The sequence below is a fragment of the Geotrypetes seraphini genome, chromosome 5, assembly GCF_902459505.1.
Source record: "Geotrypetes seraphini chromosome 5, aGeoSer1.1, whole genome shotgun sequence".
NCBI lineage: Eukaryota > Metazoa > Chordata > Amphibia > Gymnophiona > Dermophiidae > Geotrypetes > Geotrypetes seraphini.
The window spans coordinates 151,885,222-151,911,879 of record NC_047088.1 but is presented as its reverse complement, the minus strand read 5'-3'; the positions used below and the strand labels follow the sequence as shown (position 1 = coordinate 151,911,879).

The window sequence follows — 26,658 nt, the reverse complement described above, 5'->3', positions numbered from 1 at the left end:
GGAAACTAGAGAGTCATTGGATATGAGGTAATGTCCTATTATGGATTACAAACTGGTTGAAAGACAGAAAAGACAGAGTAGATTTAAATGGTCAATATTCTCAATGGAGAAAGGTAAATAGTGGGGTCTGTGCTGGGACCACTGCTTTTTAACTTATTTATCAATGATCTAAAGATGAGAATAACTAGTGAGAATTAAATTTGCTGATGACTCAAAGTTGTAAAATTGTAAGAGGACTATGGGAGATTGGGCGTCAAAATGGCAGATGATGTTTAATGTGAGCAAGTGCAAAGTGATGCATGAGGGAAAGAGGAACCCGAACTATAGCTAAATGATACAGGGTTCCATGTTAGAAGTCACTGCCCAGGAAAAAGATCTAGGTGTCATTGTTGAAGATACTTTAGAACCCTTGGCTCAATGTGTGGTGGCAGCTATGAAAGCAATTAGAATGTTAGGCATTATCAGGAAAGAAATGGAAAACAAAGATGAAAATGATATAATGCCCTTGTATCGCTCTATGGTACGGCCACATCTTAAATAGTGTGTGCAATTCTGGTCGCCGTATCTCAGAAAAGATGTATCAGAATTAGAAAAGGTACAGAGAAAGGTGATGAAAATGATAAAAGGGATGGGACAACTTCCCTATAAGGAAAGGCTAAAGTGACTAGGGCTCTTCAGCTTGGAGAAGAGACAGCTCAGCGGTGATATGATAGAGGTTTATAAAATAATGAGTGGAATGGAAAGGGTAGATGTGAATTGCTTGTGTACTCTTTCCAAAAATACTAGGACTAGGGGGCATGCAATGAAGCTACTAAGTAGTAGATTTAAAACAGTCTGAAGAAAATATTTCTTCACACAACGTGTAATTAAACTCTGGAATTTGTTGCCAGAGAATGTGGTGAAATCAGTTAGCTTAGCAGGGTTTAAAAAAAGGTTTGGATAATTTCCTAAAAGAGAATTCCATAGGTCATTATTGAGATGGCTTAGGGAAATCCACTTATTCCTAGGATAAGCAGCATAAAATCTGTTTTACTACTTGCGATCTAGCTAGGTACTTGAGACCTGGGTTGGCCACTGTTGGAAACAAAAAGTTGGGCTTGATGGACCTTCGGTCTGTCCCAGTATGGCAATTCTTATGTTCTAAGTTCTACAGAAATGAACATTTCATCTCTGATTTCATATTGCTTCTTTTATTATTTGTTACATTAAAGCTCGATGCCCATTATTTGTATTCGGCTGAATAATATTTTTCATTTCTCATACTTGACCGAACAGTAAAATAAGCTATTCAGTAATGTTCTGTTCTTAAAACATGTAATTGATTAAATTCACCAAAAGCATCCCATTTGTTGGCCAAGAAATGTTTAAAATCTTCATTAATATGCAAATATGATGTATATACCATCCCAGACCCCACCTACAGCCCTTTGAGCTCTATCCAGATAATATTAATTTGCAAATCTGTGCTCCATCTAGCAGAGGATTCATTCCTGCAAATATTTGTGATGACTTGCCATTCAGATTTTAATTTGTGTATTTAAGCATAGAATCTCATTAACCCCCTCCTTTTACAAAACCATAGCACAGTTTTTAACGCCAGCCGCGACAGTAACTCCTCCAACGCTCATAGAATTCCTATGAGTGTCGGAGCTGTTACTGCCGTGGCCGGAGCTAAAAACTGCACTATGTTTTGTAAAAGGGGGAGAGGGGTTTAATAGCTTTGTAAATTTCTTCTGTTTAATGCTGAGGTATTTAACTCTTGCAAGTTACATCATACTGGCAAGTATGCATAAAAATTCCTGTTACTAAGATTATGCTCAATTTCAAATGTTCAAAACATTTTGATTTTGCCTGTTGAACTACATACTGAAATAAAAAGCATAACTCCTTAACTCTCCCATATCTGAAAGGCTTTTACTACCCTTTCCAGGAAGAAAATCCAAAATGGATTCTGATTTTTAACAATGGGGTGCCTATACAGGCACCGTCACAAAGGTCTCATGGCTCCTACCATTACATGAGATTTCACATGCGGTTGCAGATTGGGTGCCCTAACATGTGAAGTATAGTTATAGTCAGAAGTTTCAAATGGGCCAATTTTTGCCTCTGTTACCTTATCAAATAAAGACTTTGTTGCAACTATGGGGAAGATATTCAGTTAACAAATAAAAATATGTGGAGGGACATAATAAAAAAATACATCCAAGTCCATTTTGGGCCTAAGTCACTAGTGGCCCAAAGTCAGCAGCATCTAAAGTCCATTCTTGAAAAATACATCCCCCAAAAAGTTTATTTCGAGAATCGTCTAATTGAACGTCCAGCTATTTGATCGTCCAGACCACTAAGTCGTCTATCTTTATACCCCATTCTCGTCCAAAAAAATCGTCCTAGACAAAAACGCCTAGAACAAGACCTTTTGGATATGGGAGGGGTCAGCAAAGTGATAGACTGGACACCCAGACATGGCAACAGAGTAGCGGGGCACCTTACAAGGCACTGCTGTGAACTTCACAAAAAGGATGTCATAAACATCTCACCACAACTCCCTTATAGGTCATGGTGAGCCACCTTAAACCTACTAGACCCACCTGTCTAACACCTCAAAAGCTCTTATGGCTGCAGGTGCCACCTATATGGCATTACAATAGGGTTTTGGTGGGTGCAAATGTTTCACCATAAATGCAGTGGTTAGAGTGGCTTATGGGCCTGGGTCCTCCTCGCTATGGTTCACTAGCAGACCCCTCAGACTACTTAAGCCACCTCTGTGCAGCTCTGCTAGGTTTTCTTATGCCAAGTGCTAATGTTCTGGAGGCAGGTATGTACGTTTTTATTCTGATTTTTATGGCAGGGGGTGTACTTTGTCCCTGCAGTGGTCATCTGGTCACTTTGGATACCTTTTTGCCACTTAGACCTGTTTTTAGATAACCTAAGTCACTACGTATAAGCTCCGTCTAGGCAGTCTTGTTAAACTTTTGATTATACTTGCAGTATGACAAAGTCTAGGTTGGCCCCTGTCCCGCCCAAATCCTGCCCTCACCACTCCTCCTAACATGCTCCTTTCAGCTCTGGGTGTACAGCAGCACTGAAAAGGCCTAAGCTGTTTTTAGATACGTCTAAAACCCATTTTGATTATTGGCACTTGGATGACCTGTCTTTTAGATCATCCAAGTACCGATTTAGGCGAATTTTTAGACATATTTATTTTTTGATTATGAGTCCCATAAGGTGTAACAACTACAGCTCTCAAAACAATATACCATAAAATTAAATAGCAATAAGACCACACAAACTCTGACTCCTCTATCGCTTATATCTTTAAAGTGCAAAAGATCAATTTACTTATTCAAGAAGAATATCAGAAATATCTGTGGACTTTGCCAACGTTATTGGGCTTCTTATGAGACATCCCATGGCAAGACACAACCTTAAGTCTCACATCAGTCAATCAAAATACTCTTCTGAATTTTAGTGAGTATGTGCAAACAATATTTTTCAGTGAATTTATCCAGCACCAAATATTGGCAACTGTAAAAGCACTTAGCTTAAATCATACAGCAGCTACCAAGTCCAACACTTGTCTCACTTAACGCCCACATGCATAGAAGCTTAACATTTGTACACCATGATGGCATTTCGGTAATCTCTGTGTGCCTGCTTCCGGAGTTTCCTGACTATTGTTCAGATCGGCATGCATCTAAAAACAAAAAGACTTAGTGACATACTCTTACCAAATAGTAGCAACATAACCATGCTATCGATCCCAGGGCAAGCAGTGACTTTCCCTATGTCTATATCAATAGCAGACTATGGACTTTTCCTCCAGGAAGTTGTCCAAACTTTTTTTAAATCCAGACAAGCTAACTGCTGTTACCACATCCTCTGGCAATAAGTTCCAGAGGTTAACTATTCTTTGAGTGAAAATAAGTTAAATGTTTAATGTGCATTACAAATTTTAATTTGTAAAGGTTTCTCACCCTTATCCAGCTTTGCTCCATTTTCCTCTTCAGCATACTAAATTATCTGCTGTTTCTCTCACCCGCTGCTGAACGGCTTCTCTCACCACCTAAAGTCTCTTTCTGTAGCGTCCCACCTCCTCTTTCTTGTTTCCGGTTGGGTTGCTACACTGGAAGCCTTCAGGCAGGTGAGAGAAGCAGCATGCTTTCAGCATTGCAATGTTAAAGACATGGTCAGAAGGTCGAGATGTGCCTGAAGACAGAAGGAGAGATATGCAGAATGTGGGGGAGGAGGAGGGTGGAGGGTTCAGTAGTGCAGAAAGAGGATCCAGGGGAGAGATACAGACCACTGAGGGGAGGAGAAAGGGGTGAGAGGAAGGTTCAGAGGTGCAGAAAGATGTGCTGGAAGGAAAAGGAAAAAGAAAAGAAAGAGATGTGGACCGCGGGGGTGGGGTGAGAGGAGGGTTTAGGAGTGTAGAGAGAAAGAGATGTGGACCATAGGGGTGGGGTGGGAGGAGGGTTTAGGAGTGAAGAGAAAGAGAAAGAAGGGGATGTTCAAGTGTGCAGGAAGAGGTGATGGAAGAATGGGAGAGGGAGAGAGATGCAAACAGGGGGCATTGTTTGAGAGGCAGATGCTGGAAATCGGGGATTAAAAAAAACAAAGAAGGTAGAGGGTGACCATGGAATGGAGGGAGGGAAAGGAAGAAATATTGACCCTTAGAGAGAAAGGGGAAATGGGAGGCGATGGTGCCAATGGAGAAAAGGGGAAAAGAGGAGAAGTGGGACAAGAGGAGATAGTGGTTGTGGAGGGAGAGAAAGGGAAGAGAAGAGAAGGGAGGAGTAAGTGGCTATGGAAGGGATGGGAAGGGAAGAGATGGAAGGTAGATAGATTTGAGAAGGAGGAATAAAAATTGAAGAAAGTTAAATGTGAAATAGAAAAAAAGAAGGTCCTGGAAATAGAGGTCAGAGCACAGAAGTGTATTGGGAGCACAGGAAGCAGAACCAGAGGCAGTGAATGAGATGATTAGAAAGATAAAATCACCAGACAACAAAGGTAAGATAAATGTTTTTAGTTTAATAATTCAAGTATGTCAGTTTTGAGAATTTACATCTGCTATCTATACATTGCAGGAATGTGAAAGAACAATTTATGCAATTAATCGTTTGATTAAAAATTTTAAGTATGATTAATTATTTAATAGGCCTTTGTATATACATACAGATCAAACAGAAAAAAACTGGGGAGATATTTCTTAAGAGATTAAATAGTATTCAGGGAAACTTGCCACTATGTCTCTCTCTGAAGCAGTCTCATCAGGTGTTTCTAGATCTAAATGTATTAAAAATTTTGGATTATTGCTTTATTTAATCTGTAACTTTGCAAATATGTTATTTGTATTTTCAAGAGTACTGTAAAAGCAGCTCAGTTGGCAGTCTCATCATGGGTCCAGATGGTGAAATCCTCTGTCTCTCTTTTCTGGGCTCTGCTCAAGACACAGGCATTCCTGTTCAGATTGACTTCATGCCAGATGAAGGTGAGTACTCACATGGCAGTCTCTCCTACTAAACAGAAATTAAAAATGCATTTCAGAAATAATTCATATAACAGAAGAGTCAATGTTGTGTTTCATGTAGCATTGTATCTTAGACACTAGTAGTAACAGTTCAATTAGGCATTATAATTACATTTTGCACTACAGATGAGATTCCACCTTTCTGCCACACAATGACTCTTCTCAGTGTCCTGAAGCATAATTGTTGTGTTGTTCCAGTGCGGTGCCTAAGACAATACAGTAAAAGGATCGCTTGTGCCCGTCTTCTACCTAATAGTTGTTACCGATTAAGCATTGTGTAATAATGAATTTCATATGACATGTAGACCTAACAGGAAATGAATATCTTTTTAATTGACAGAAGCAGGTGGCAACTTAGACTAATCAATTTATTGAGGCATGAGCTTTCCAGGACCAGAGTCTACTTCGTCAGGACATGGGTACATATATAGCAGGAGTCTCAAAGTCCCTCCTTGAGGGCCGCAATCCAGTTGGGTTTTCAGGATTTCCCCAATGAATATGCATGAGATCTATTAGCATACAATGAAAGCAGTGCATGCAAATAGATCTCATGCATATTCATTGGGGAAATCCTGAAAACCCAACTGGATTGCGGCCCTCAAGGAGAGACTTTGAGATCCCTGATATATAGGAAGATGTATGGAGAAGAGAGAGGGATATAAAGAAAGTATTGGATAGTGAAGGGCAGATTGTGGAATGGGAACAATAATGGATGCTTTGTTGAATTAACTGTCAGCTGTGATGAAAGAACAAAAACAGGATGACCACCTGTAGTGTGCCATGAATCCATTGTCTCTATTCAGTCCTAGGGTGATAGTGTCAAGTTTTGAGGAGTTCCAATTCAGCAGCTTTGCACCATTAGGCTTCTTTTCAAATTCTGTTGTAGGAGCATGGCTACCATAAGGTCACATAGAGAGTGTCCTGGAAAGTTGAACTGTTCTCCTACTGGTTTTTGAATATTGCCATTTCCAACATCTGCCTTTCATCTCCCTATGCTCTCTTCTCTAGCATCTCATCTATCTCTCAGTTCACTTCTCCCTTGTCCAGATCTGCACTCTCTCTATCTCTCCCCATGTCCAACAGCTCTTGGCCATTATCCTATGCCCTGTATCCAAAATTTCCTCTACATCTCTCTATGTTCTCCTCCTTATCCAGCATCACTTTTCAATTTCTTTCTCTGGACAAATCCAACAGACCGCCAAAACCTGTCATTTCTCTGTAATATCACCAAAATCTGACCCTTCCTCTCTAAGCACACCACCAAAACCCTTATTCATACCCTTATCACCAATTCCAGTCCTCAAGAGCCGGAGCCAGGTCAGTTTTTCAGGATATTCATAATGAATATGTATGAGATGGATTTGCATGCACTGCCTCCTTGAGATGCTGCAAATCTCTCTCAGCTTTAGTAACAATGGCAAATGCTTAACAATGTATTACCAACCTAATCAAATCTTGTACATATATCAGAAAATACTAGGTTGGGGTATCTCTCTCATGCATATTTATTGTGGATATCCTGAAAACCTGACCTGGCTCCGCCTCTTCAGGACCGGAATTTCACATTTAACTTTCCTGACCTAGACTACTGCAACTTGCTTTTCACAGGTCTTCTACATAACCATCTCCCTCCCCTTCAATCTGTTCAAAATTCTGCTGCAAAACTTATATTCCACCAGTGTCACTAGGCTCACATTACCTCTCTCCTCAATTCACTTCATTGGTTCCCCTTCCATTTCTGCATACATAGTAACATAGTAACATAGTAGATGACGGCAGATAAAGACCCGAATGGTCCATCCAGTCTGCCCAACCTGATTCAATTTAAATTTATTTATTTATTTATTTATTTTTAAATTTTTCTTCTTAGCTATTTCTGGGCAAGAATCCAAAGCTTTACACGGTACTGTGCTTGGGTTCCAACTGCCAAAATCTCTATTAAGTCTTACTCCAGCCCATCTACACCCTCCCAGCCATTGAAGCCCTCCCCTGCCCATCCTCCACCAAACAGCCATACACAGACACAGACCGTGCAAGTCTGCCCAGTAACTGGCCTAGTTCAATATTTAATATTATTTTCTGATTCTAAATCTTCTGTGTTCATCCCACACTTCTTTGAACTCAGTCACAGTTTTACTCTCCACCACCTCTCTCGGGAGTGCATTCCAGGCATCCACTACCCTCTCCGTAAAGTAGAATTTCCTAACATTGCCCCTGAATCTACCACCCCTCAACTTCAAATTATGTCCTCTGGTTTTACCATTTTCCTTTCTCTGGAAAAGATTTTGTTCTACGTTAATACCCTTCAAGTATTTGAACGTCTGAATCATATCTCCCCTGTCTCTCCTTTCCTCTAGGGTATACATATTCAGGGCTTCCAGTCTCTCCTCATACATCTTCTGGCGCAAGCCTCCTATCATTTTCGTCGCCCTCCTCTGGACCGCCTCAAGTCTTCTTACGTCTTTCGCCAGATACGGTCTCCAAAACTGAACACAATACTCCAAGTGGGGCCTCACCAATGACCTGTACAGGGGCATCAACACCTTCTTCCTTCTACTGACCATGCCTCTCTTTATACAGCCCAGCATCCTTCTGGCAGCAGCCACTGCCTTGTCACACTGTTTTTTCACCTTTAGATCTTCGGACACTATCACCCCAAGGTCCCTCTCCCCGTCCGTGCATATCAGCTTCTCTCCTCCCAGCATATACGGTTCCTTCCTATTATTAATCCCCAAATGCATTACTCTGCATTTCTTTGCATTGAATTTTAGTTGCCAGGCATTAGACCATTCCTCTAACTTTTGCAGATCCTTTTTCATATTTTCCACTCCCTCTTCGGTGTCTACTCTGTTACAAATCTTGGTATCATCTGCAAAAAGGCACACTTTTCCTTCTAACCCTTCAGCAATGTCACTCACATACATATTGAACAGGATTGGCCCCAGCACCGAACCCTGAGGGACTCCACTAGTCACCTTTCCTTCCTTCGAGCGACTTCCATTAACCACCACCCTCTGGCGTCTGTCCGACAGCCAGTTTCTGACCCAGTTCACCACTTTGGGTCCTAACTTCAGCCCTTCAAGTTTGTTCAACAGCCTCCTATGAGAAACTGTATCAAAGGCTTTTCTGAAATCCAAGTAAATTACATCTAGCATATGTCCTCGATCCAGCTCTCTGGTCACCCAATCAAAAAGTTCAATCAGGCTCGTTTGGCAAGATTTACCTTTTGTAAAGCCATGTTGCCTCGGATCCTGTAACCCATTAGATTCAAGGAAGTACACTATCCTTTCTTTCAGCAACACTTCCATTATTTTTCCAATAACTGAAGTGAGGCTCACCGGCCTGTAGTTTCCTGCTTCATCCCTGTGACCACTTTTATGAATAGGGACCACATCCGCTCTCCTCCAATCCCCAGGAATCATTCCCGTCTCCAGAGATTTGTTGAACAAATCTTTAATAAGACTCGCCAGAACCTCTCTGAGCTCCCTTAGTATCCTGGGATGGATCCCGTCTGGTCCCATCGCTTTGTCCACCTTCAGTTTTTCAAGTTGCTCATAAACACCCTCCTCCGTGAACGGCGCAGAATCTACTCCATTTTCTCATGTAACTTTGCCAGACAATCTCGGTCCTTCTCCAGGATTTTCTTCTGTGAACACAGAACAGAAGTATTTGTTTAGCACATTTGCTTTCTCCTCATCACTCTCCACATATTTGTTCCCAGCATCTTTTAGCCTAGCAATTCCATTTTTTATCTTTCTCCTTTCACTAATATATCTGAAAAAATTTTTATCTCCCTTTTTTACATTTTTAGCCATTTGTTCTTCCGCCTGTGCCTTCGCCAAACGTATCTCTCTCTTGGCTTCTTTCAGTTTCACCCTGTAGTCCTTTCTGCTCTCCTCATCTTGGACTGGTTCAAACTTCTCATTGACTTAGAAGTGCATGCACTCTGCAGCTCCTCAATATCTTTCCTCTCTTTTCTCTCCCTATACTCCTCCTCCTCAGGAACTCTATTATCTATATCTTTCTCCTCTACTGCAAACTCCAAACTACATTCCTTCTCTCTTGTTGCTCCATACACCTGGAACAGACTGACTGAATCAGTACGTCATGCTTCATCCCAGGCAGTATTCAAATTCAGGCTAGAAGTCCAGTTTTTTGAGGTTGCTTTTAACTCCTCACCCACACTTGCTTGTAAAGCACCCATACCTAAGAAACTCCCTACCCTTCTACTTGTCCTGTTCAACATCTTCCCTCCCTCTTCATATGCTCCCCATGTGTCTAGCATCTTCACATTAATCAATCTCCTCTTGTTCTCCCATGTCCAGAATCTTTTCAACCTCCCAATTTCTACCATACATGGTTCCACAATCTACACTCTCACTCCTGATTATTCCTCAAATTCAGCATTTACATTCTCTCCCCATCTCTCCTATATTAGGCATATGAACTCTGTTCATGCCTGCAACTGTACTTATTCCCCATATCCAGTATCTGCACGTATTCTCCATCTCACTCCATGTCCAGCATGCACCCTCTCTTCTTTTCTCCCCATATCCACCATCTGTGTTCTCTCCCCATCTCTTCCTATATGGCACCCTATGTCTAGCACCTGAACCCTTTTCTCTTATCCAGCATCTGCATCCTCTCCCCATGTCCAGCTACCCTCCAATTCTTCATGTTCAGCATTTTCTGAAATCCTAAATTTGCTACTGTTTCTCTCCCACATACTGTTGCTGGGGCTGACACCCCTTACAAACACACCCTGATGGGGGCAGAGAGAGAGATGGGTGGTGAATTGAGGAGAAGAGAGATGTGATTATGCTGCAGGTAGGGGCGGAGAGGAAAGAGAAGAACAGGACTGTTGGAGGAGAGCAAACAATGCTTGATGGTAAGGGAAGAAAGAGAGATAGGGCAATGTTGGATGGTGGGGAATGAGAGCTAGAAATACTATGTTAGATGGGGAAGAAAGGCACTGTTGATGGGGAGAGACTGTGGGGCAATGCTGGATGGGAGGAAGAAACAGGGGTGATGGATTTTGTGCTCGAGAGAAACAGAGAGGTGATGTTGAATGGGGCATAAGAGAGACAGGAGATTCTGGATGGTTGGGGTGGGGAAAAGAAGAAAGATAGAGAGAGAGGATATCCTGAATGACTAGGATGGGGAGATTGGAAGGGAGGAAAGAGAGAGATTGGGAGGAGATCCTGCATGACTGAGGCAAGGGAGCAAAGAGAAGAGATGCTGCATGGTAGGTCAAGAGAGAAAGAAAAAGAAAGGAGATCCTGATTGGCTGGGGTAGGATGGGAAGAAAAGAGTTAATCCTGTAGGCTGGGTTTGTGGCTAGGGTAGGATGGGGAGAAAAGAGTTAATCCTATATGGTTGGGTTTGGTGCTTGGATGGAGATGCAAGCAGGAGACAGAGACAGACAGACAGAGAAGACCTGGGTGAGGTAAAGAGATGGGAAGCAGTAGTAGCTAAAGTGAAAAAAAGGAGATTGAAGACTGGATATTAAGAGTGATTGAAATCTAACTGTGACTGGACAGAGAGATAGTAAAATAGAAGAAATCTGAAAAGAAAATGTCAATATCAAAGAAGGATGTAGTGGAAGACATGAAGATATGAGCAGAGAAAAAATGACAAATGGATAGAAGACACTGGAATGAGTTAAGGACCCCTTTTACAAAGCTGCATTACATTTGCAGCACAGGAATCACTACCAGTGGCGTAGCAAGAGTAAGAGGTGCTTGGGGGGGAGGGGGGAGAGGTGCCCGTCCCCCGCCCTCTTCTCCATCCCCCACCTCCAAATGCTCCTTCCCCACTACCTCTGCTGTGTGTATGTGTTGCTTCCCTTCCCCCGTACTTCTGTAACATTCCTGGTGCGAGCAGCAACCCCCAAACTGCTGTCGTGCCAGCATCGGCTCTTCCTCTGATGTCACTTCCTAGGTGCAGGTTCAGGAAGTGATGTCAGAGGAAGAGCCAACACTTGCGCAACAGCAGGTTGGGGGTTGCTGCTCGCACCAGAAACATTACAGATATACGAGGGATGGGAAGCGGCACGCTCGGCAGTGGGGGGTAGGAGAATGGGTGCCTGCACCTCAACAAAAGGCACCCAAGGTGGACCACCCCCCCTTACTATGCCACTGATCACTACCATGGCTTTATAAGAAAAGATAGGAAAATAGTAGCCAGACTGTGACCTACACAATTAGAAAAATTAAATGGCCAGACAACAAAGATAGAAAAAAGAATGTTATTTGTTATTTAGGGTGAAATAGTGTGGAAGCCATGTTATTCCACATTAAATATTAATAAATAGAAATGAAACAGATACCTTTGTATTGGACTAAATATGGCAATTATGTGCATAATTTCCATTATAGAATGCTAGTGTAAATTGACATATACATGTCTACATTTAGGCACTACCATTTATGCCAGTTCTATGGTATTCTGTAAGTTATGTACATATGTAGGTGTCTTACCTATGGCCTACCCATAGCCCTCCTCAAGTCCATCCTCTTGCATTTATATGTTAATGCAATTGAAAACTAGAATACCACTGAGCATGTACCTAGCACTTACACACGTAACTGCTAATATTGTATAACTTACTTGAGCAACTGGGAGCCTAAAAGAAGTTCTGTGTGATTAGCCCAAGTTACATAGAATTTCTTTTAGACCCTCTACTAATACTACTATTATTTAACACTTCTATAGCGCTGAAGGGCGTACGCAGTGCTGTACTTTGACATTAAATAGATGGTCGCTGCTCAGAAGAGCTTACAATCTAACATGGACAGACAGACATGACATAGGGTTGGGGATGCAGAACCCAAGAGTTAAGAGTTGAAAGCAGTCTCAAAGAGGTGAGCTCATTATAATAGTCTTTGGTTGAGTTATGAGGTAAGACCTAGATCAGCACTATACAAAAAAAACTTAGATTGTGAGCCCACTAAGGACAGACAAAGTACTTACCACTTTGGTTGTACCACATAAAAGTAGTATATGACCCTTGACCCTTTCTATTGTTTCTTCTTTTCTTCACAGGCTGCCTTTTATTGGATTCAGAGGGCAGTGATGAAGAAGAGAGGCCAGATTCTCAGCAACACAACTTGTACAGTAAGTGCTTCTCCCACTCCAGAATCCACAAGAGATCATTGCTTTGTCAAGGGAAAGTTTGATGTTTATGTCATCTAGAGAATTTGTGAAAGGCAGAATTTCACAGATGTCAGCTGCTTAAATATGAACCTACTTTATGTTTAAATATTTTTATTAAACAAAGGCACATAATATAACCATAGCATACAATGCCGAACAGGTAAAGCTATACCCTCTTCCAACCACCCTCCCACCCACCCAATAAAATACAACAAAACTGTTAAATAAATACTAAAACAAAGAACCATATCAAAATGAACCTACTTAAATATTATCAAACAAACCCAGTTCACCAAGAGGCGGGTTATGAGGGATGCTGATAAGTCCTTGGCTTTGTAAAGAAAACGACAAGCTACAGGATTGAAAAAAATGTATTTGCTCTATATATTCGCCACTGAGCTCTACACACTTATGTTGTACTAACATTTTTTAACCCATCCAAGAAAAATTCTTTAGGTTGTGCTGAAAACCACTTATTTGCAGCTAATGTGGCATCCTCATTGCTTGAAATCTTCCTTCCCTTGAGGTGTTTCTTGAGGTTAGGAAAGTGGCAGTAATCCAAAGGGGCCAAATCAGGTGAGTAGGCCAGGTGTTTCAGAAATTCAAAGTGAATGTCTGCCAATTTCTGCTGCATAAAAGCAATCCTAATTTTGTCCAGATAGGTATGAGGGTACAACACTGAATATTGGCCATATACTCAACTTCCGGGTGCAGCTGCAAACACAGTTATTCAGTGCTGGTGCCCAGACATTGCTCAGTATTGAATATCTGGGTCTAATTTAGCCAGCAGTGATCATGCTTACAAAAATACAGACCACTGCTTGCTGAATATTGAGCCGTAAATGATTAATTAATTACAGCAACAATTCAAAAATATGGAATTATCTATGTTTAAATGTGTACTGTATATATTTAGAAAGTTTAGTTGTACTCCATAAGTCTGTTGTAAATCCCCATCTGCTTCTTCATCTATCTGAACAAAGTTTGGATCTGAATTGGGAGCAAAGGATGTTTTTTTTTTGTTTTGGTTTGGGGGTTTTTGTGTCTGACACTAAGAACATGTACAATACAAAAGATTTACATTCTGCCACCCAACCCCAAGGCGGGCATGAAAATGGGCAATAATTAAAGTAGGATGAAACCTCCCACTGAAAAAATACAATTGAAATATGATTGGACACATCACTTTTGAGCTCATTTTCAAATAAGAAAAATATCCAAAAAATGGCATAAAGGGGCAGATAGATATTTTTCTCCCCAATTCATTATTTCAAAACTTATTTTCGAGAATGGATTTCTATGCTGTTTGTCTGCAGTTTGTCTAAATCCCAAGGGGAGGTGTTAGAGACATGGTGTGGGCGGGGCTAGGGCGGGTTATGACTTGGACATTTTTCTAAGGGAAACAACACAGCCGTAAAGCAAGAGAATTGCCCCCGCAAATGAATGTCGCACAAGAAAACAGCAGAATTTTTTTTTAATGGTGTGCTTTATTAACTCAATGATTTGACACGCACATGTTTTGGCCAAATCGGAATGCCTCAGGAGTCTTGCAGTATATCGCATCAAATTGAACAATGTGAAATGAAGGGGCGTGGCTTAACACGAACACAAGATGGAAGTGTGATCGCAACGCTCCTCCTCAACTAGGCAACGATTTAAAAATAATTTTATCCTCTTACTGCTGAATTCGGGGAAAAACAAGTCTAATTGAAACTTGAAATTGTGGCAACTGATATTGACCTCCTCCGCCGAAATCGGGACAGATCCTGAGAGAGGAGAGCCGAAAATAAGATTGCCGGTTTTTTTTTCTCTCAGTGCTGGATCGGCGCGGCATCGGGCAGATAACTGACAGAGTGGGAAAAAATCTATCAACGGAGACAATCTGATAATACAGCTGGTATTGAAGGAAGTCCTGAAAGGAAGGAGACAGTGAGGTTATTTTTTGCCGGCTTTTCTCTGTATTGATGTGGCACGGAGGTGAGGAATGGCTGTTGAAAATTTGAACTGACAGAAGTTTACAGCTTTCTCAGTGCTGGAGCGGCGAGATATTGAAATTTATAAACATATCAGAAGAAATAATTTGAAAACCGCCGACACTGAAGAAAGGCTGAGGGGAAGGTAATTGCTTCTTTTACCGGCTTTTTACTGTGCTGATACGGCGAGGCAGTGAGGGCAGGCTGATAAAAATTGAATTGGCCAACGGAGGAAAAAGGAAAGTTTCAATGCCGTTTTAAAAACTAGTGCTGTCAAGGCTACAACTGTGTAAGAAACTGAAACAGGAAGAAAATAAAAAGAAAATCTGTTTCTCAGTTACCGGTATTTTTTAACTGAAGTGACATAGCACAGAAGGCAAGATACTGACAGTTCCACAATACTGAGGAGGAAACGGTTACAGTTTGAAACTACCTTCCTTCACAAAAACTGAAATAAAGTCCTGAGAGAAAGGAACCTAAAAAGATCTATTACTTCCTCACCGGATTTATATCTGTGCTGAAGACAAGCTCTTTCACTGGACAAAGTGGTTGAAAAAAATATATATATATTTGCTGTGGAGAAGTAAAATCGGAAAAAAAGAGAATCAAGAAAGGTGCAGGAGAATGGCAAGCACCCGACAAGGAAAAAATGAAACCGGTATGTCTGCAAAAAGGCAGAAGCAGGATCAAATCACACCAAGTAAGATCCCGCTTCCTACTGAAGAATCTGAAGTACTGAGTAAAGCAGAAGTTATGGAGGAACTGAGACAAATTAAACAAATACTTAAGGAAAATGTGACCAATATGGCTGAAATGAAAGAAGAAATTCTAAATATTCATAGACAAATGGAAGTAAATAATAAAAGAACAACTGTCTTAGAAACTAAAATGGAGGTCATAGAAGGAGAAGCAAACAGATGTAAAAATGACAGTCTGGAACTGAATAAATTGAAAGATCAACTGGAAGACTATGAAAATTGAGGAAGAAGGAAAAATATTAAACTTTTTGGAATACAAGAAAATTTAGAAGGAAAAAATGTTATACATTTTCTAGAAAACTTAATTCCAAAAATACTACAACTGGATTTAAAACAACCACTGGAAATAGAAAGGGCTCATAGGATTCCAGTAAAAAATGTAGAAAATCAAGGCAGGCCAAGACCACTAATATTCAAAATGCTTAGGTACCAACAAGCATTAGAAATATTAAATGCTGCCAAGAAAGACAAAAATCTAAACTACAAAGGATCCAGAATATGGTTTTTACCGGACTTTGCTAAAAACACAGCAAATAAAAGAAAGAGACTATTAGACATGAGACCTCAACTAAAAGAAAAAGGTTTTAAATATGGATTATATTATCCGGCAAAGATGAGAGTATCATCTGGAGATAAATCTTTGTATTTCGAAGATCCAGAAAAACTAAAAGCCTTTCTTTCGAAATCAGAACCTATGATATTTTAACATAAAATATCAAGATTGGTTTTGATGATATTATGAAAAACTATAAAAATATGAGATATTGAAATACTGAAGAAAGAAAAACATGAACTAAAGAAAAGATAATAAAAATATAAGGAGAGAAAGTATAAGATATAGGAAAAATAAAAATATCATATTAAATATATGTTTAAAGATAAATCTTTATGATGTAAACTATAATACTATAGAAATATAAATTGATGAATGGATAAAGATACATTAATGAAATGTTAAAAGTAAGGAAAAGGAAAAGAAAAAAAATAAAAATGAAATGACTAAAGATATTAAAGGTTAATATAGATAGTTAAAAGGGGATATTGATTGAATATTGGTTGCCTAGAGGGGAGGGGAATGTTCGGGTTACAGTTCCAATGTGTGATCTTAAGCAGTCATTATATTGGGTGGGAAAGGGAGGGGGAAAGATGGTATTTATTAGAATGATTAAAAAGAAAGTAAATAAGGGATTGGATACTTCAAGGGTAAATATGTGTGTCATAAAAAATATTTTTTGGATTTTAAATATAAAAGAAGAAAGGAAAAAGATTATATTGATAAGTGTTAAAATATATAATGTCTTTTAAGATATATTCTATTAATGTCAATGGCCTGAATCATATAATTAAAAGGAAAAAGGTATTAGCATTTTTAAAAAAGCAAAATGCGGATATTTACTGTCTGCAAGAGACCCATCTTAATACAAAAGAATCACAGAAACTAACGGGTGGGTGGGTAAAAGATTGTTTTTTTTGCTCCAGCAGAGGGTAAAAAAGCAGGGGTAGCAATTCTTATAAATAAAAAATGTAATGCCAAGATTAAGGTAATAAATTCAGACCCACATGGAAGATGGATACATGTTGATATAGGTATGGGAAAAAATGCCCTGACGTTGTTTAATATATATGCCCCTAATTCGAATCAATCAGAATTTTTAAAAAAATTACAGAATATGTTATTACCACTGGCTACTTCTAATTTAGTGGTGGCTGGAGATTTTAATGCTGTAATGGATCCATTATTGGATAAAAAACCAAGTAAAAATATAAAATCATTAGGTTTAGATAATCTGGCTCAATCATGTGATTTAAAGGATATATGGCGTATTCTTCATTTTAATGATCAGGAATTTTCATTTTGTTCACAGGTTCATAAATCATTTTCAAGAATAGATTATATTTTTGTTTCAACAAATGAAGTGCAACAGGTGATTAAAGCTTCCATAGATCCTATCATTATTTCGGATCATGCGGGAATATGGATAGAATTACAATTGGATAAATTGGAAAATGGTAGACCTCTTTGGAGATTTGATAATGCACTGCTTGTGGATGATAAATTTTTGGAAAATTTTAAAACACAAATTAATGATTTCTTTCAAATGAATTTAGTAGAGGATACATCTATTGAGAATGTATGGGATGCATTTAAAGCAACTATGAGGGGTAATATTATATCATATTCAGCTTTTATTAGGAAACAGAATAAAATGCAATATATAGAATTAGAAAAAAAAAATCAAAATATTAGAAGCTAAATTGATAAACAAATGGGAAAATGAGACATTGCAAGCTCTTTTGAAAGCAAAAGGTAAATATAATGAATTATCTTCAAAAATGATAAGAAGAGATTTGTTTTCCAAACAAGCAGTGTATTATGGAAATTATAATAAAGCGGGGAGATTATTGGCAAATTATCTTAAAGCAAAAAAAAGGAAAACTAATGTTAATGGGATAAAAGATGATAATGGTACAATAACAAATCAAACAGATAAAATTTTAAAACAATTTCTAAAATTTTATAAAGATCTGTATTCTTCCGAGCCTTATTTGGAGAGACAAAAAGATGGTAAAAATTTTTTAGATTTAATTAATGGACCTAAGGTTCCTGATCATATAAAACGGAGTTTAGATGAACCTATATCACTAAAAGAATTAGAAACAGCATTGAGATCTCTTAGAGTTGGATCCGCTCCAGGTGGTGATGGTTATACAGTAGAATTTTATAAAACATTTCAAAATATTCTTTCCCCACATTTACTAAATTTATATCAAACACAACTCATAAAAGGTGATATTAAAGGTACTATGGCTGAATCAATAATAATTGTTCTGCCTAAGCCAAATAAAGATCCTACTTTGGTTTCGAACTACAGGCCTATATCATTAATAAATGTGGATAATAAACTTTTGGCGAAAATTTTGGCTTTGAGATTAGCCAAAGCTCTCCCACATATTATAGATATGCATCAGACGGGTTTCGTTGCTAAAAGACATTCCTCTAATAACTCTAGATTATTGTTTCATATGTTAAATTTATCAAAAAATATAGATGAACCGACTTTTACAGTTTCCTTGGATGCAGAAAAAGCGTTTGATAGGGTAGAATGGAATTTTATGTATCAAGCTTTAGAATGGTTTGGTATAGGTTCTGGATTTATACAAATGGTAAAAACTTTGTATAGCTTCCCGATTGCAAGATTAAATATTAATAATATGATATCTGAAGGATTTCAATTGCGGAGGGGAGTTAGACAGGGTTGTCCTTTATCTCCTTTGTTATTTGATGTTATATTAGAACCCTTATTGTTAGCAATACAGCAAACCGGGGAGATACAGGGTATTCCATATTCAGATATGGAATATAAAATTTCGGCTTATGCTGATGATATTTTGCTTTATTTGAAAAATCCAGAATCTACCTTATCTTTATTAAAATTAATTGATAAGTTTGGTAAATTTTCAGGTTATAAAATTAATTGGAATAAATCTGAAATTATACCCTTAAATGTTCATTGTGTAAAAGGATTATTTAAAGATTTTCCGTTCATATGGAAGGAAGAAGGATTTAAATATCTTGGCATTCAAGTTAAAAATACAATTGAAGATACCGTAAAAGAAAATGAAAAATTTGTATTAAAAAAAGTTACGGAGTTGTGTGAGCAATGGAACCCCTTACATATTTCTTGGTGGGGGAGAGTTCAAACTATTAAAATGATGATCTTGCCTGTAGTTTGCTACCAAATGAGTATGATACCTATTTATTTTCAGGAGTCCTTTTATAAAAAGCTTAATAGCATTTTAACGAAATTTCTTTGGCTTGGTAGAACACCTAGAATAGCTTTAGTAACTTTGCAAAAATCAATTAAGGAGGGAGGGGTAAATTTTCCAAATTTTTATAGGTACCATCAAGCCTATATTCTACGTCAGGGTATGTATTGGATCCTCCCAGAACTTATAGATAATGCACCAGATTGGTTATATTTGGAATGGCGCCTTATGTTTCCCCTAAATTTAGTTCACCTACCAAGTATTAACATGCCTAAAAGATACAGAGAAAATAAAATTTTAATGGATACTTGGAAAACGTTGAGATTTATAAGTAAATTAACACCTATCCCAATAAACAAATCAACTAATCAATCTCTATGGATAAACTCCAAGATCAAAATTGGCGGAGCTCAAATCCTTTGGAAGAACTGGATTATTGCAGGCATTAGATCTTTGGATGACGTTATTTCAGAAGGTAAACTGCTGGATTTTTCACAATTGCAACATAGATTTGGTCTTAATAAAACACAAAGTTTTAAATGGTTGCAATTGAAGCAGGCCATTCAGGTTGGGTTCCCTGAATGGAAAACATTGAATAATCAATATAGTTTAAAGTTCTTATGTTTTCAAGCAGACTTCCTAGGACATCAAGCCGCATTGTGGTATAAATTAATATCTGGATATATGAATAAAAAGCCAAAAAATGGTCTAAGAGATATTTGGAGCATTGAGATTAAGCATCAAATTAATGCATCTCAATGGCCACTAATTTGGTCTTGGAGAATAAGATGTACATTGTCAGCATCTATGAGACAAACTTGGTTCTTTTTATTACATAGAGCTTTTTGGACCCCTACACGTTTGCAAAAATTAGACAGTTCTAAGTCCAATAAATGCTGGCACTGTAATCTAGAACCAGGGACTTTGGATCACTTACTATATCATTGTCCCTATATTAAAAGTTTTTGGAATTCAATTTGGCCACAAATTAATAAATTGATGGAAAATCATATAGCAATATCATATGATACAGTATTATTTGGAATGATGATGAGGAAAAAAAGTCAAATTTCACCAGAAAATAACAAGCTTTTATTAATTATGACAGGGGTTGCCATTCAGCATATAACCAATAATTGGAAGAATTATAATAACCTAAATTATACATTTTGGTGGAATACAATATGTCATATATTTAAAATGGAAAGAACAATAGCAATACAAAGAGGGACATATACTAAATTTATAAAAATATGGGGGCCATTGACAAAATACTGCAATGAATAAATAGCAGGATTTTTCTTCTTCTTTTCTTCTTTTAAATATCTTTTTTGTGACACACATAGAGGGGGGGTAATGAAAATAATTTCTACATAATATGTTATAATATGTTATACAATATACAATGTATGAATGAAAAATAATAGAAAGATGGGGGGAGGGAGAAGGGATAAAAATATATATAGAATATGATGTATTAGATATAAAAGTGATATTGTGTATTCATCAATTGTTTTTTAATATTTTGTACACTTTATGTAAAATTTGAAAAAAAAAAAAAAATATATGAAATATAATAGAAGGGTGGGGGGAGGGAGAGGGGGAAAAATATATTTAGAATATGATGTATTAGATACAAAAGTGATATTCTGTATTCATCAATTGTATTTTAGTATTTTGTACACTTTATGTAAAATTTGAAAATAAAAAATAATAAGCAAAGAACAATGTGAAATATATCACAAGATAAAACTGTTGATTCTGAAGTGGTGTGAAACCACCATCACTCTCGGCAGCTCTTCAACGCTCATTAAAAAAACAGCATCTCATCTATGGCTTTTTATGAGCGGTAGCGTCTTCACAATTGTTTTGCAATTTTAACTGCTTTGAAGAGATGCCGAGAGTGGTGGCTGTTTCACACCACTTCGGAATCAACACTGTGTTTTATCTTGTGATATATCTCACATTGTGCTATTTGATGCGATATACTGCAAGACTCCTGAGGCAGGCCAATTTGGCCAAAACACGTGTATGTCAAGTCATTGAGTTGATAAATTGTACCATTTTTTTGGACATCTCTGCTGTTTTCTTGTTGGACATTTTTATGTCATAAACATTTTAGAAAACATCCAGGGCACAATTTGGACTTCTGGGGCTAGACATGTTTTAATAATGAATATGTGAAAATGAATAAGAATAAGTGAAAATAACAGAAACATAGATACATGATGGCAGATAAAAGCCAAATGGCCCATCTAGTCTGCACATCTGCAGTAACCATTATCTCTTTCTCTGTGCAAGGGATCCTACGTGCCTATCCCAGGCCCTCTTGAATTTAGACACAGTCTCTGTCTCCACTAGAGGTCTGCACGGGAATGGGGATCTCCCCTAGGTCAACGGGACTCCCATGTGGACCCCTCCAAGGCCCACGGGACTTCCATAGGGATAGAACTGGGGTTCCTATCTTCCCGACTCGAGGCCTACCTTATTTCCGGTCCAGCACTGCGCCGAGCTCCGAGTCCCAATGAAGCAGCACAACAGGCCAATCACAAACAAACTCAAGAGATCTAAGGTCGTTTGTGATTGGCCCATTGTGCTGTAGCTGAACCAATGTGTGCCTGTGCTGAGCTTACTGCCTACGTGATGAACTCCAGAGGAGGTAGTGCCGGCGGCTGAGTTGCTGCTTCTGGGGAGCTGTGGCGCTTCACTTTACATTGCCTTTGTGCAGCCGCTCGAGTGAGAAGCGGGATGGCTCTCTGGCTCCCAGCTGTGTTCTGCCCTGCCCCCACTTGAGCTGGCCAAAGTTGCGCAGGGTAAGTGTGGGCACTGGGTCTGAAGATGGGAAGAACCTCGTGGGGCAGGGCGGGCCAGGCCAGAACCCTGGCCTGTACCTCACCCTCCATGGCTCCCCGCTGCCATGGTGAAGGTGGCTGCAGCTCCTGGGCACTGAAGTGCCTGGCTGGGAAAGGGCCTACTCCCCCTAACAAACCACTTGGTAGAAGCTGGCTGGTGCTGCTGAGGTCAGGTTAGTGGGAGTGGGGGAGGGGAAAAGGCTTGGTGGGTGCTGGGACTTGGCATGCATGTGGCAGGTGGGGGAGGAAAGAAAGGAGAGTCAATTTAGCTCACAGGTTAGGCAGGGGTGAGCTTTGAATTGTGGGGGACAGCTAAGGGGAAGGGAGAGGAAAGTGACAGGCAGGTCAGGGTGAGGAGAAGAAAGAGTGAGAGCTAGCATAAAGGGAGAGAGTGAGGTGACAGGGAGAGGAGGAGAACACAAGATAGCAAAGACAAGTAAGCAAGCAGTATGGCTAATATGAGCGACCATCATGAGGGGTAGGGATAATAAGGTAATGGTGACATGGAGCATAGGATGACAGGTGGCTAGAGAATAAGGTGGCAAACAGGCCAGCCAAGGTGATAGCCTTCCACCTTGGGCAGAAAGAGAGGCAGGGAGAGTGAAGTGGCAGGCTGGATGGGGTGAAGGGGAAGGGAGAGAATCTGGTGACAGGAACAGGCATAAGGGGTACAGAGATGATGGTGACAGGATCAGGGGTAGGGAGAGTGTGGTGATGGTGACAAGAAAGCAAGTGGGCCAGTGTGAGGGGTAGGGAGGTTGTGTTCTGTATGTATGAAAAGGACTGTTTTCTTTTAGCGTTGACTGTGCAAGATCGATCTGTATTAATCTGGCTTCAGTTTAACAATGGGTATATTAATGTTCTAATGCTCATTGCAGTGTTTACGATGCTCCCTTTTCCTAGGTGCACCCTTGCTTTGTGACACATATATTATTACTAAAAATATTTTTATAGAGAGGAGGGGTATTAAAAAAAGGAGGGGGTGTAAAAAAATGATTGTATTTTGTTGTTGGTTTAAATAAACTAAGGCTTTAAAAAAATCAAAACTTTCTGAAGTAATTGTTGCTTTTTATGGGGACAGGTAACTTTTATGGGGGGATGGGCAGGGATGAAGGGATTCCTCGTGGGGATGGGTGGGATTTTGGCGCAGACAAGTGGGATTTCTGTTCCCGTGCAACTCTCTAGTCTCCATCACCTCTTCCGGGATACTGTTCCACGCATCTACCATCCTTTCTCTAAAAAAAGTATTTCCTTAGATTACTCCAGAAAATAAAGTGCCCTAACTGAGCAGATGATCACTGGAGGGATGTAAACATGACCCCCCACACTTCCCCAGTGGTCATTGACCCACTCCCACCCCCTAAAGATATGAATGAAATGGTACATACCTGTATGTTCGATAGCTTCAGATGTTATGGCCAGTCCTAGTAGAACAGCAAGTAGGCTCCTGGAATAGCCTAATGGGCAGTGTAGTCAACCACAGAGATGGGAACTAGAGAATGACACGGGGAAAAAATCTGTCCCCGTCACCGCCCCGTCACCGGCCCACCATCCTCTGCACCGCCCCGTCACCGCCGTTCCCTTCACCGCCCCGTCACCGTCACCGCCATCCCTTTCACCGCCCCGTCACCGCCACTGCCATCCCATTCACCGCCCCGTCACCGTCCCCGCTGCATCCATATAAGCCTTAGTACTGTAATATTTATCTTATTCCTTTCTTATAAATCAAAGTTCCTGCTGCTGAACTAGAGAAAGAGATGTTCAGCTGGCAGGGCTTTGTTTATAAATTTTTATCAACACAACTAATATACTATTTTATCCTAAAGCAAAAAATAAATAAATAAATATAATTTTTTTTTCTACCTTTGTTGTCTGGTTTCTGCTTTCCACATCTTCTCATTGAATTCCTTCCATCCACTGTGTGTCTTCTCTCTGCGTCTTCCATTTGCTGTTACTGTGCCTCTCCCTTAACCCCCCCCCCCCCCAATTGGTCTAGCACCCATCTTCTTCCCTCCGCTCCCGCATAGTCTGGCATCTGTCTTCTTCCCACTCTGTCTTCCACATTTCCCTTCGGGGTCTGTTCCTCTCCACCCTCCTTCAATGTCTGTCCTATTCCTTTCCACCACCACCCTTCCCTCCCTCCTTTACCATCTGTTCCTTTCTACTACCCTTCAGCTCCTCTCACGTGGCTTATCTATCTACCTTCCTCCCTCTTATTTTCATGGCACGTTACAATGTAATTTGTGCAAGCCACTGGAGCCTGCGAGCTCGGTCCCTGTCCCATCCCCACAAACCTCTCGCTTCTGTGCTCCTATTTTCTCCATTTCTAATATCTCCCCTATGTATCTGTCATTGCCCCCCCTGTGTCTATATACCATCCCCATGGCATGTCCCCTTTATGTCTCTGTCCCTATGCCCCATGCACATAATTTCCCCTCTTTCTGTTACCTTCCTGTGTCCAGATTTCCCCTATCTTCCTCTTCCATACCAGTGTGTCTCTTCTTTTCAACCCCATCTAGCTTTTTTCCCTCTTTCTTCCCCCCCCCTGCTTCTAGCATCTGGCTCACCTGCCAGTCCTTCCCTTTCTTTCCTGCTGTGGGTTTTTCTTTCCGACTTCATCCCGTTGGCCCAGAATCCTTTTCCCTTTCACTCCCTCCTTCCAATTTGAGCCGGGAACACTAGCGATCGCACGGTCCCCGCAGCTCACACCCGCCTGCCCAATCGATTCTAGTGTTTAGCCAGCTCTCTCCCTTCTCCTCACCTTAGTTTGTAGATTTTCTTTTTCGGCGACCCGCACGCTATCAGAGAGCCGCGCACGCGCGGCTGCTCAGTGTTCAATCTTCTGCTCTGCTGCAACTTCCTGTTTCCGGTTGCGTCAGAGCAGAAGATTGAACACTGAGCAGCCGCGCGTGCGCGGCTCTCTGATAGCGTGCGGGTCGCCGAAAAAGAAAATCTACAAACTAAGGTGAGGAGAAGGGAGAGAGCTGGCTAAACACTAGAATCGATTGGGCAGGCGGGTGTGAGCTGCGGGGACCGCGCGATCCTTCATGCCTCACTGCGGGGACAAGACCATTCACCGCCCCGCGGGCGGTGAATGGCCTTGTCCCCGTCGCCGCAGCGACTGCTAGTTTTCTTCCCCGTTTTCGGCGGGTGACCCGCAGCTAAAATGCGGTGGCCGCGGGTAAACCGCCACCGTGTCATTCTCTAATGGGAACTCAGGCCAATTCCCCACTCTGACTACTACACATGGTGGAATATATGAGCTTTCCAAAATCCACCCAAATCACACTGTCCCTACTTATGTGACACCTGCAGGCATAAGGGCTATTGGTGTGGCATATAGTTGGATCCAGTAGGTTTTGGGTGGGTTTTGGAGGGCTCACCATATAATTTAAAGGGGTTATGATGATTTGTGTGCCTGGTGTTTTTATACAAAGTTCACTGCAGTGTCCCTTAAGGTCCCCCACTGCTTTGCTGGGATGTCTGTATGACTAGTCTACTAAAAACACTGGCCCCCTCCTACATGCCAATGGCTTGTTTTGTGCATTTTTCATTTGGACAGGTTTTTTTTTGGGGGGGGGGGTGTCAAAATGGTTAAAAGGATAGATACACTAAGAGTGAACACAACTAGAAATGGTCATTTAGAAAAGAAAAAAGATAGACATTTTGCCGTTTTGAAAATGGACGTTTTGTTTACCTGATTTTTAGACCCCCTTCTGAAAACATCCAAACTTGGATTTAGACATCATATTGAAAATACCCCTCCACATCTCTCAAATACAAAAGAAATATGATTGGACATATCACTATATATCTCAGTAAATGTTAAGCATTTTAATAGTAATATGACATAATCAGTACTCAGTAAGTAGAGTAATGGCTGCTGGTTTATCTGGCTTCCCTTCCTTTTATTCATTACAGGAGATGGTGAGCTCCCCTCAGCTCCTCATACAACCTCATCTTTTCTTCAGGACCAGCCTGATAAGGTGTGCTGAATACTATTAACTTCCAGGCTGATATGCAGACAGAGAGAGTCATTCATTCACCAGAAGGAGGCAAACACACAAATCCCACATCTATGTATTTCCAGAATTTTACAAAGCAGCACTAAAAAGTGGACTTAGTACGCCCGTATGTGGGTCTTTCCCACGTGCTAAGCTCCTTCGGTCTTCAGCGGCGATTCACACGCTGCACGTGGCTGACCCACAAGCCTTCCCTCCGATGTCAACTCTGATGTCGGAGAGAAGGTTTACGGGTCAGCTACTTACGTGCAGAATAAAAATCGCTGCAAGCGCCATCCCTGCAAGGAGTGCCGCTGAAGACTAAAGGAGCGAGTGTGGCTTGAACAAGAACTGGGGCGGCTTCAGGGGGACAGGTGGGCAGGAGGGCAGGGAGGGAGGGATCCCCAGCAGCGGTAGGGGGTGGGCAGGAAGGCGAGATCCCCGCCGGTGGCTTCTACGGACGGGTGGGAATATCCTCTGCGGCAGCCAGGCCACGTACTCCCAACATGCGGCCCGCATACCCCTAAGGGTACGCATACCGCATTTTGAGAAACACTGGTGTAGTACCGTATAGCTGCAGGAGTATGTCAGTTTGTCAGCAAGGTTGAGAGGCTATTGGAGGAA

The 26,658-nt window shown here is 40.5% G+C and overlaps 1 protein-coding gene across 6 annotated transcripts in view; it reads left to right on the top strand.

The window, feature by feature from the left end:
- The window catches only part of KIAA2012 (KIAA2012 ortholog), a 262,432-nt gene that overhangs the window by 124,884 nt on the left and 110,890 nt on the right, over window positions 1–26,658 (top strand). For all 6 annotated transcript variants that reach the window (XM_033946967.1, XM_033946969.1, XM_033946966.1 and 3 more), the window contains 3 exons: window positions 5,360–5,488; window positions 12,572–12,643; window positions 25,955–26,019. In XM_033946967.1, coding sequence (XP_033802858.1) covers window positions 5,360–5,488; window positions 12,572–12,643; window positions 25,955–26,019 — 266 coding nt within the window. The remainder of the gene's footprint in view (window positions 1–5,359; window positions 5,489–12,571; window positions 12,644–25,954; window positions 26,020–26,658) is intronic.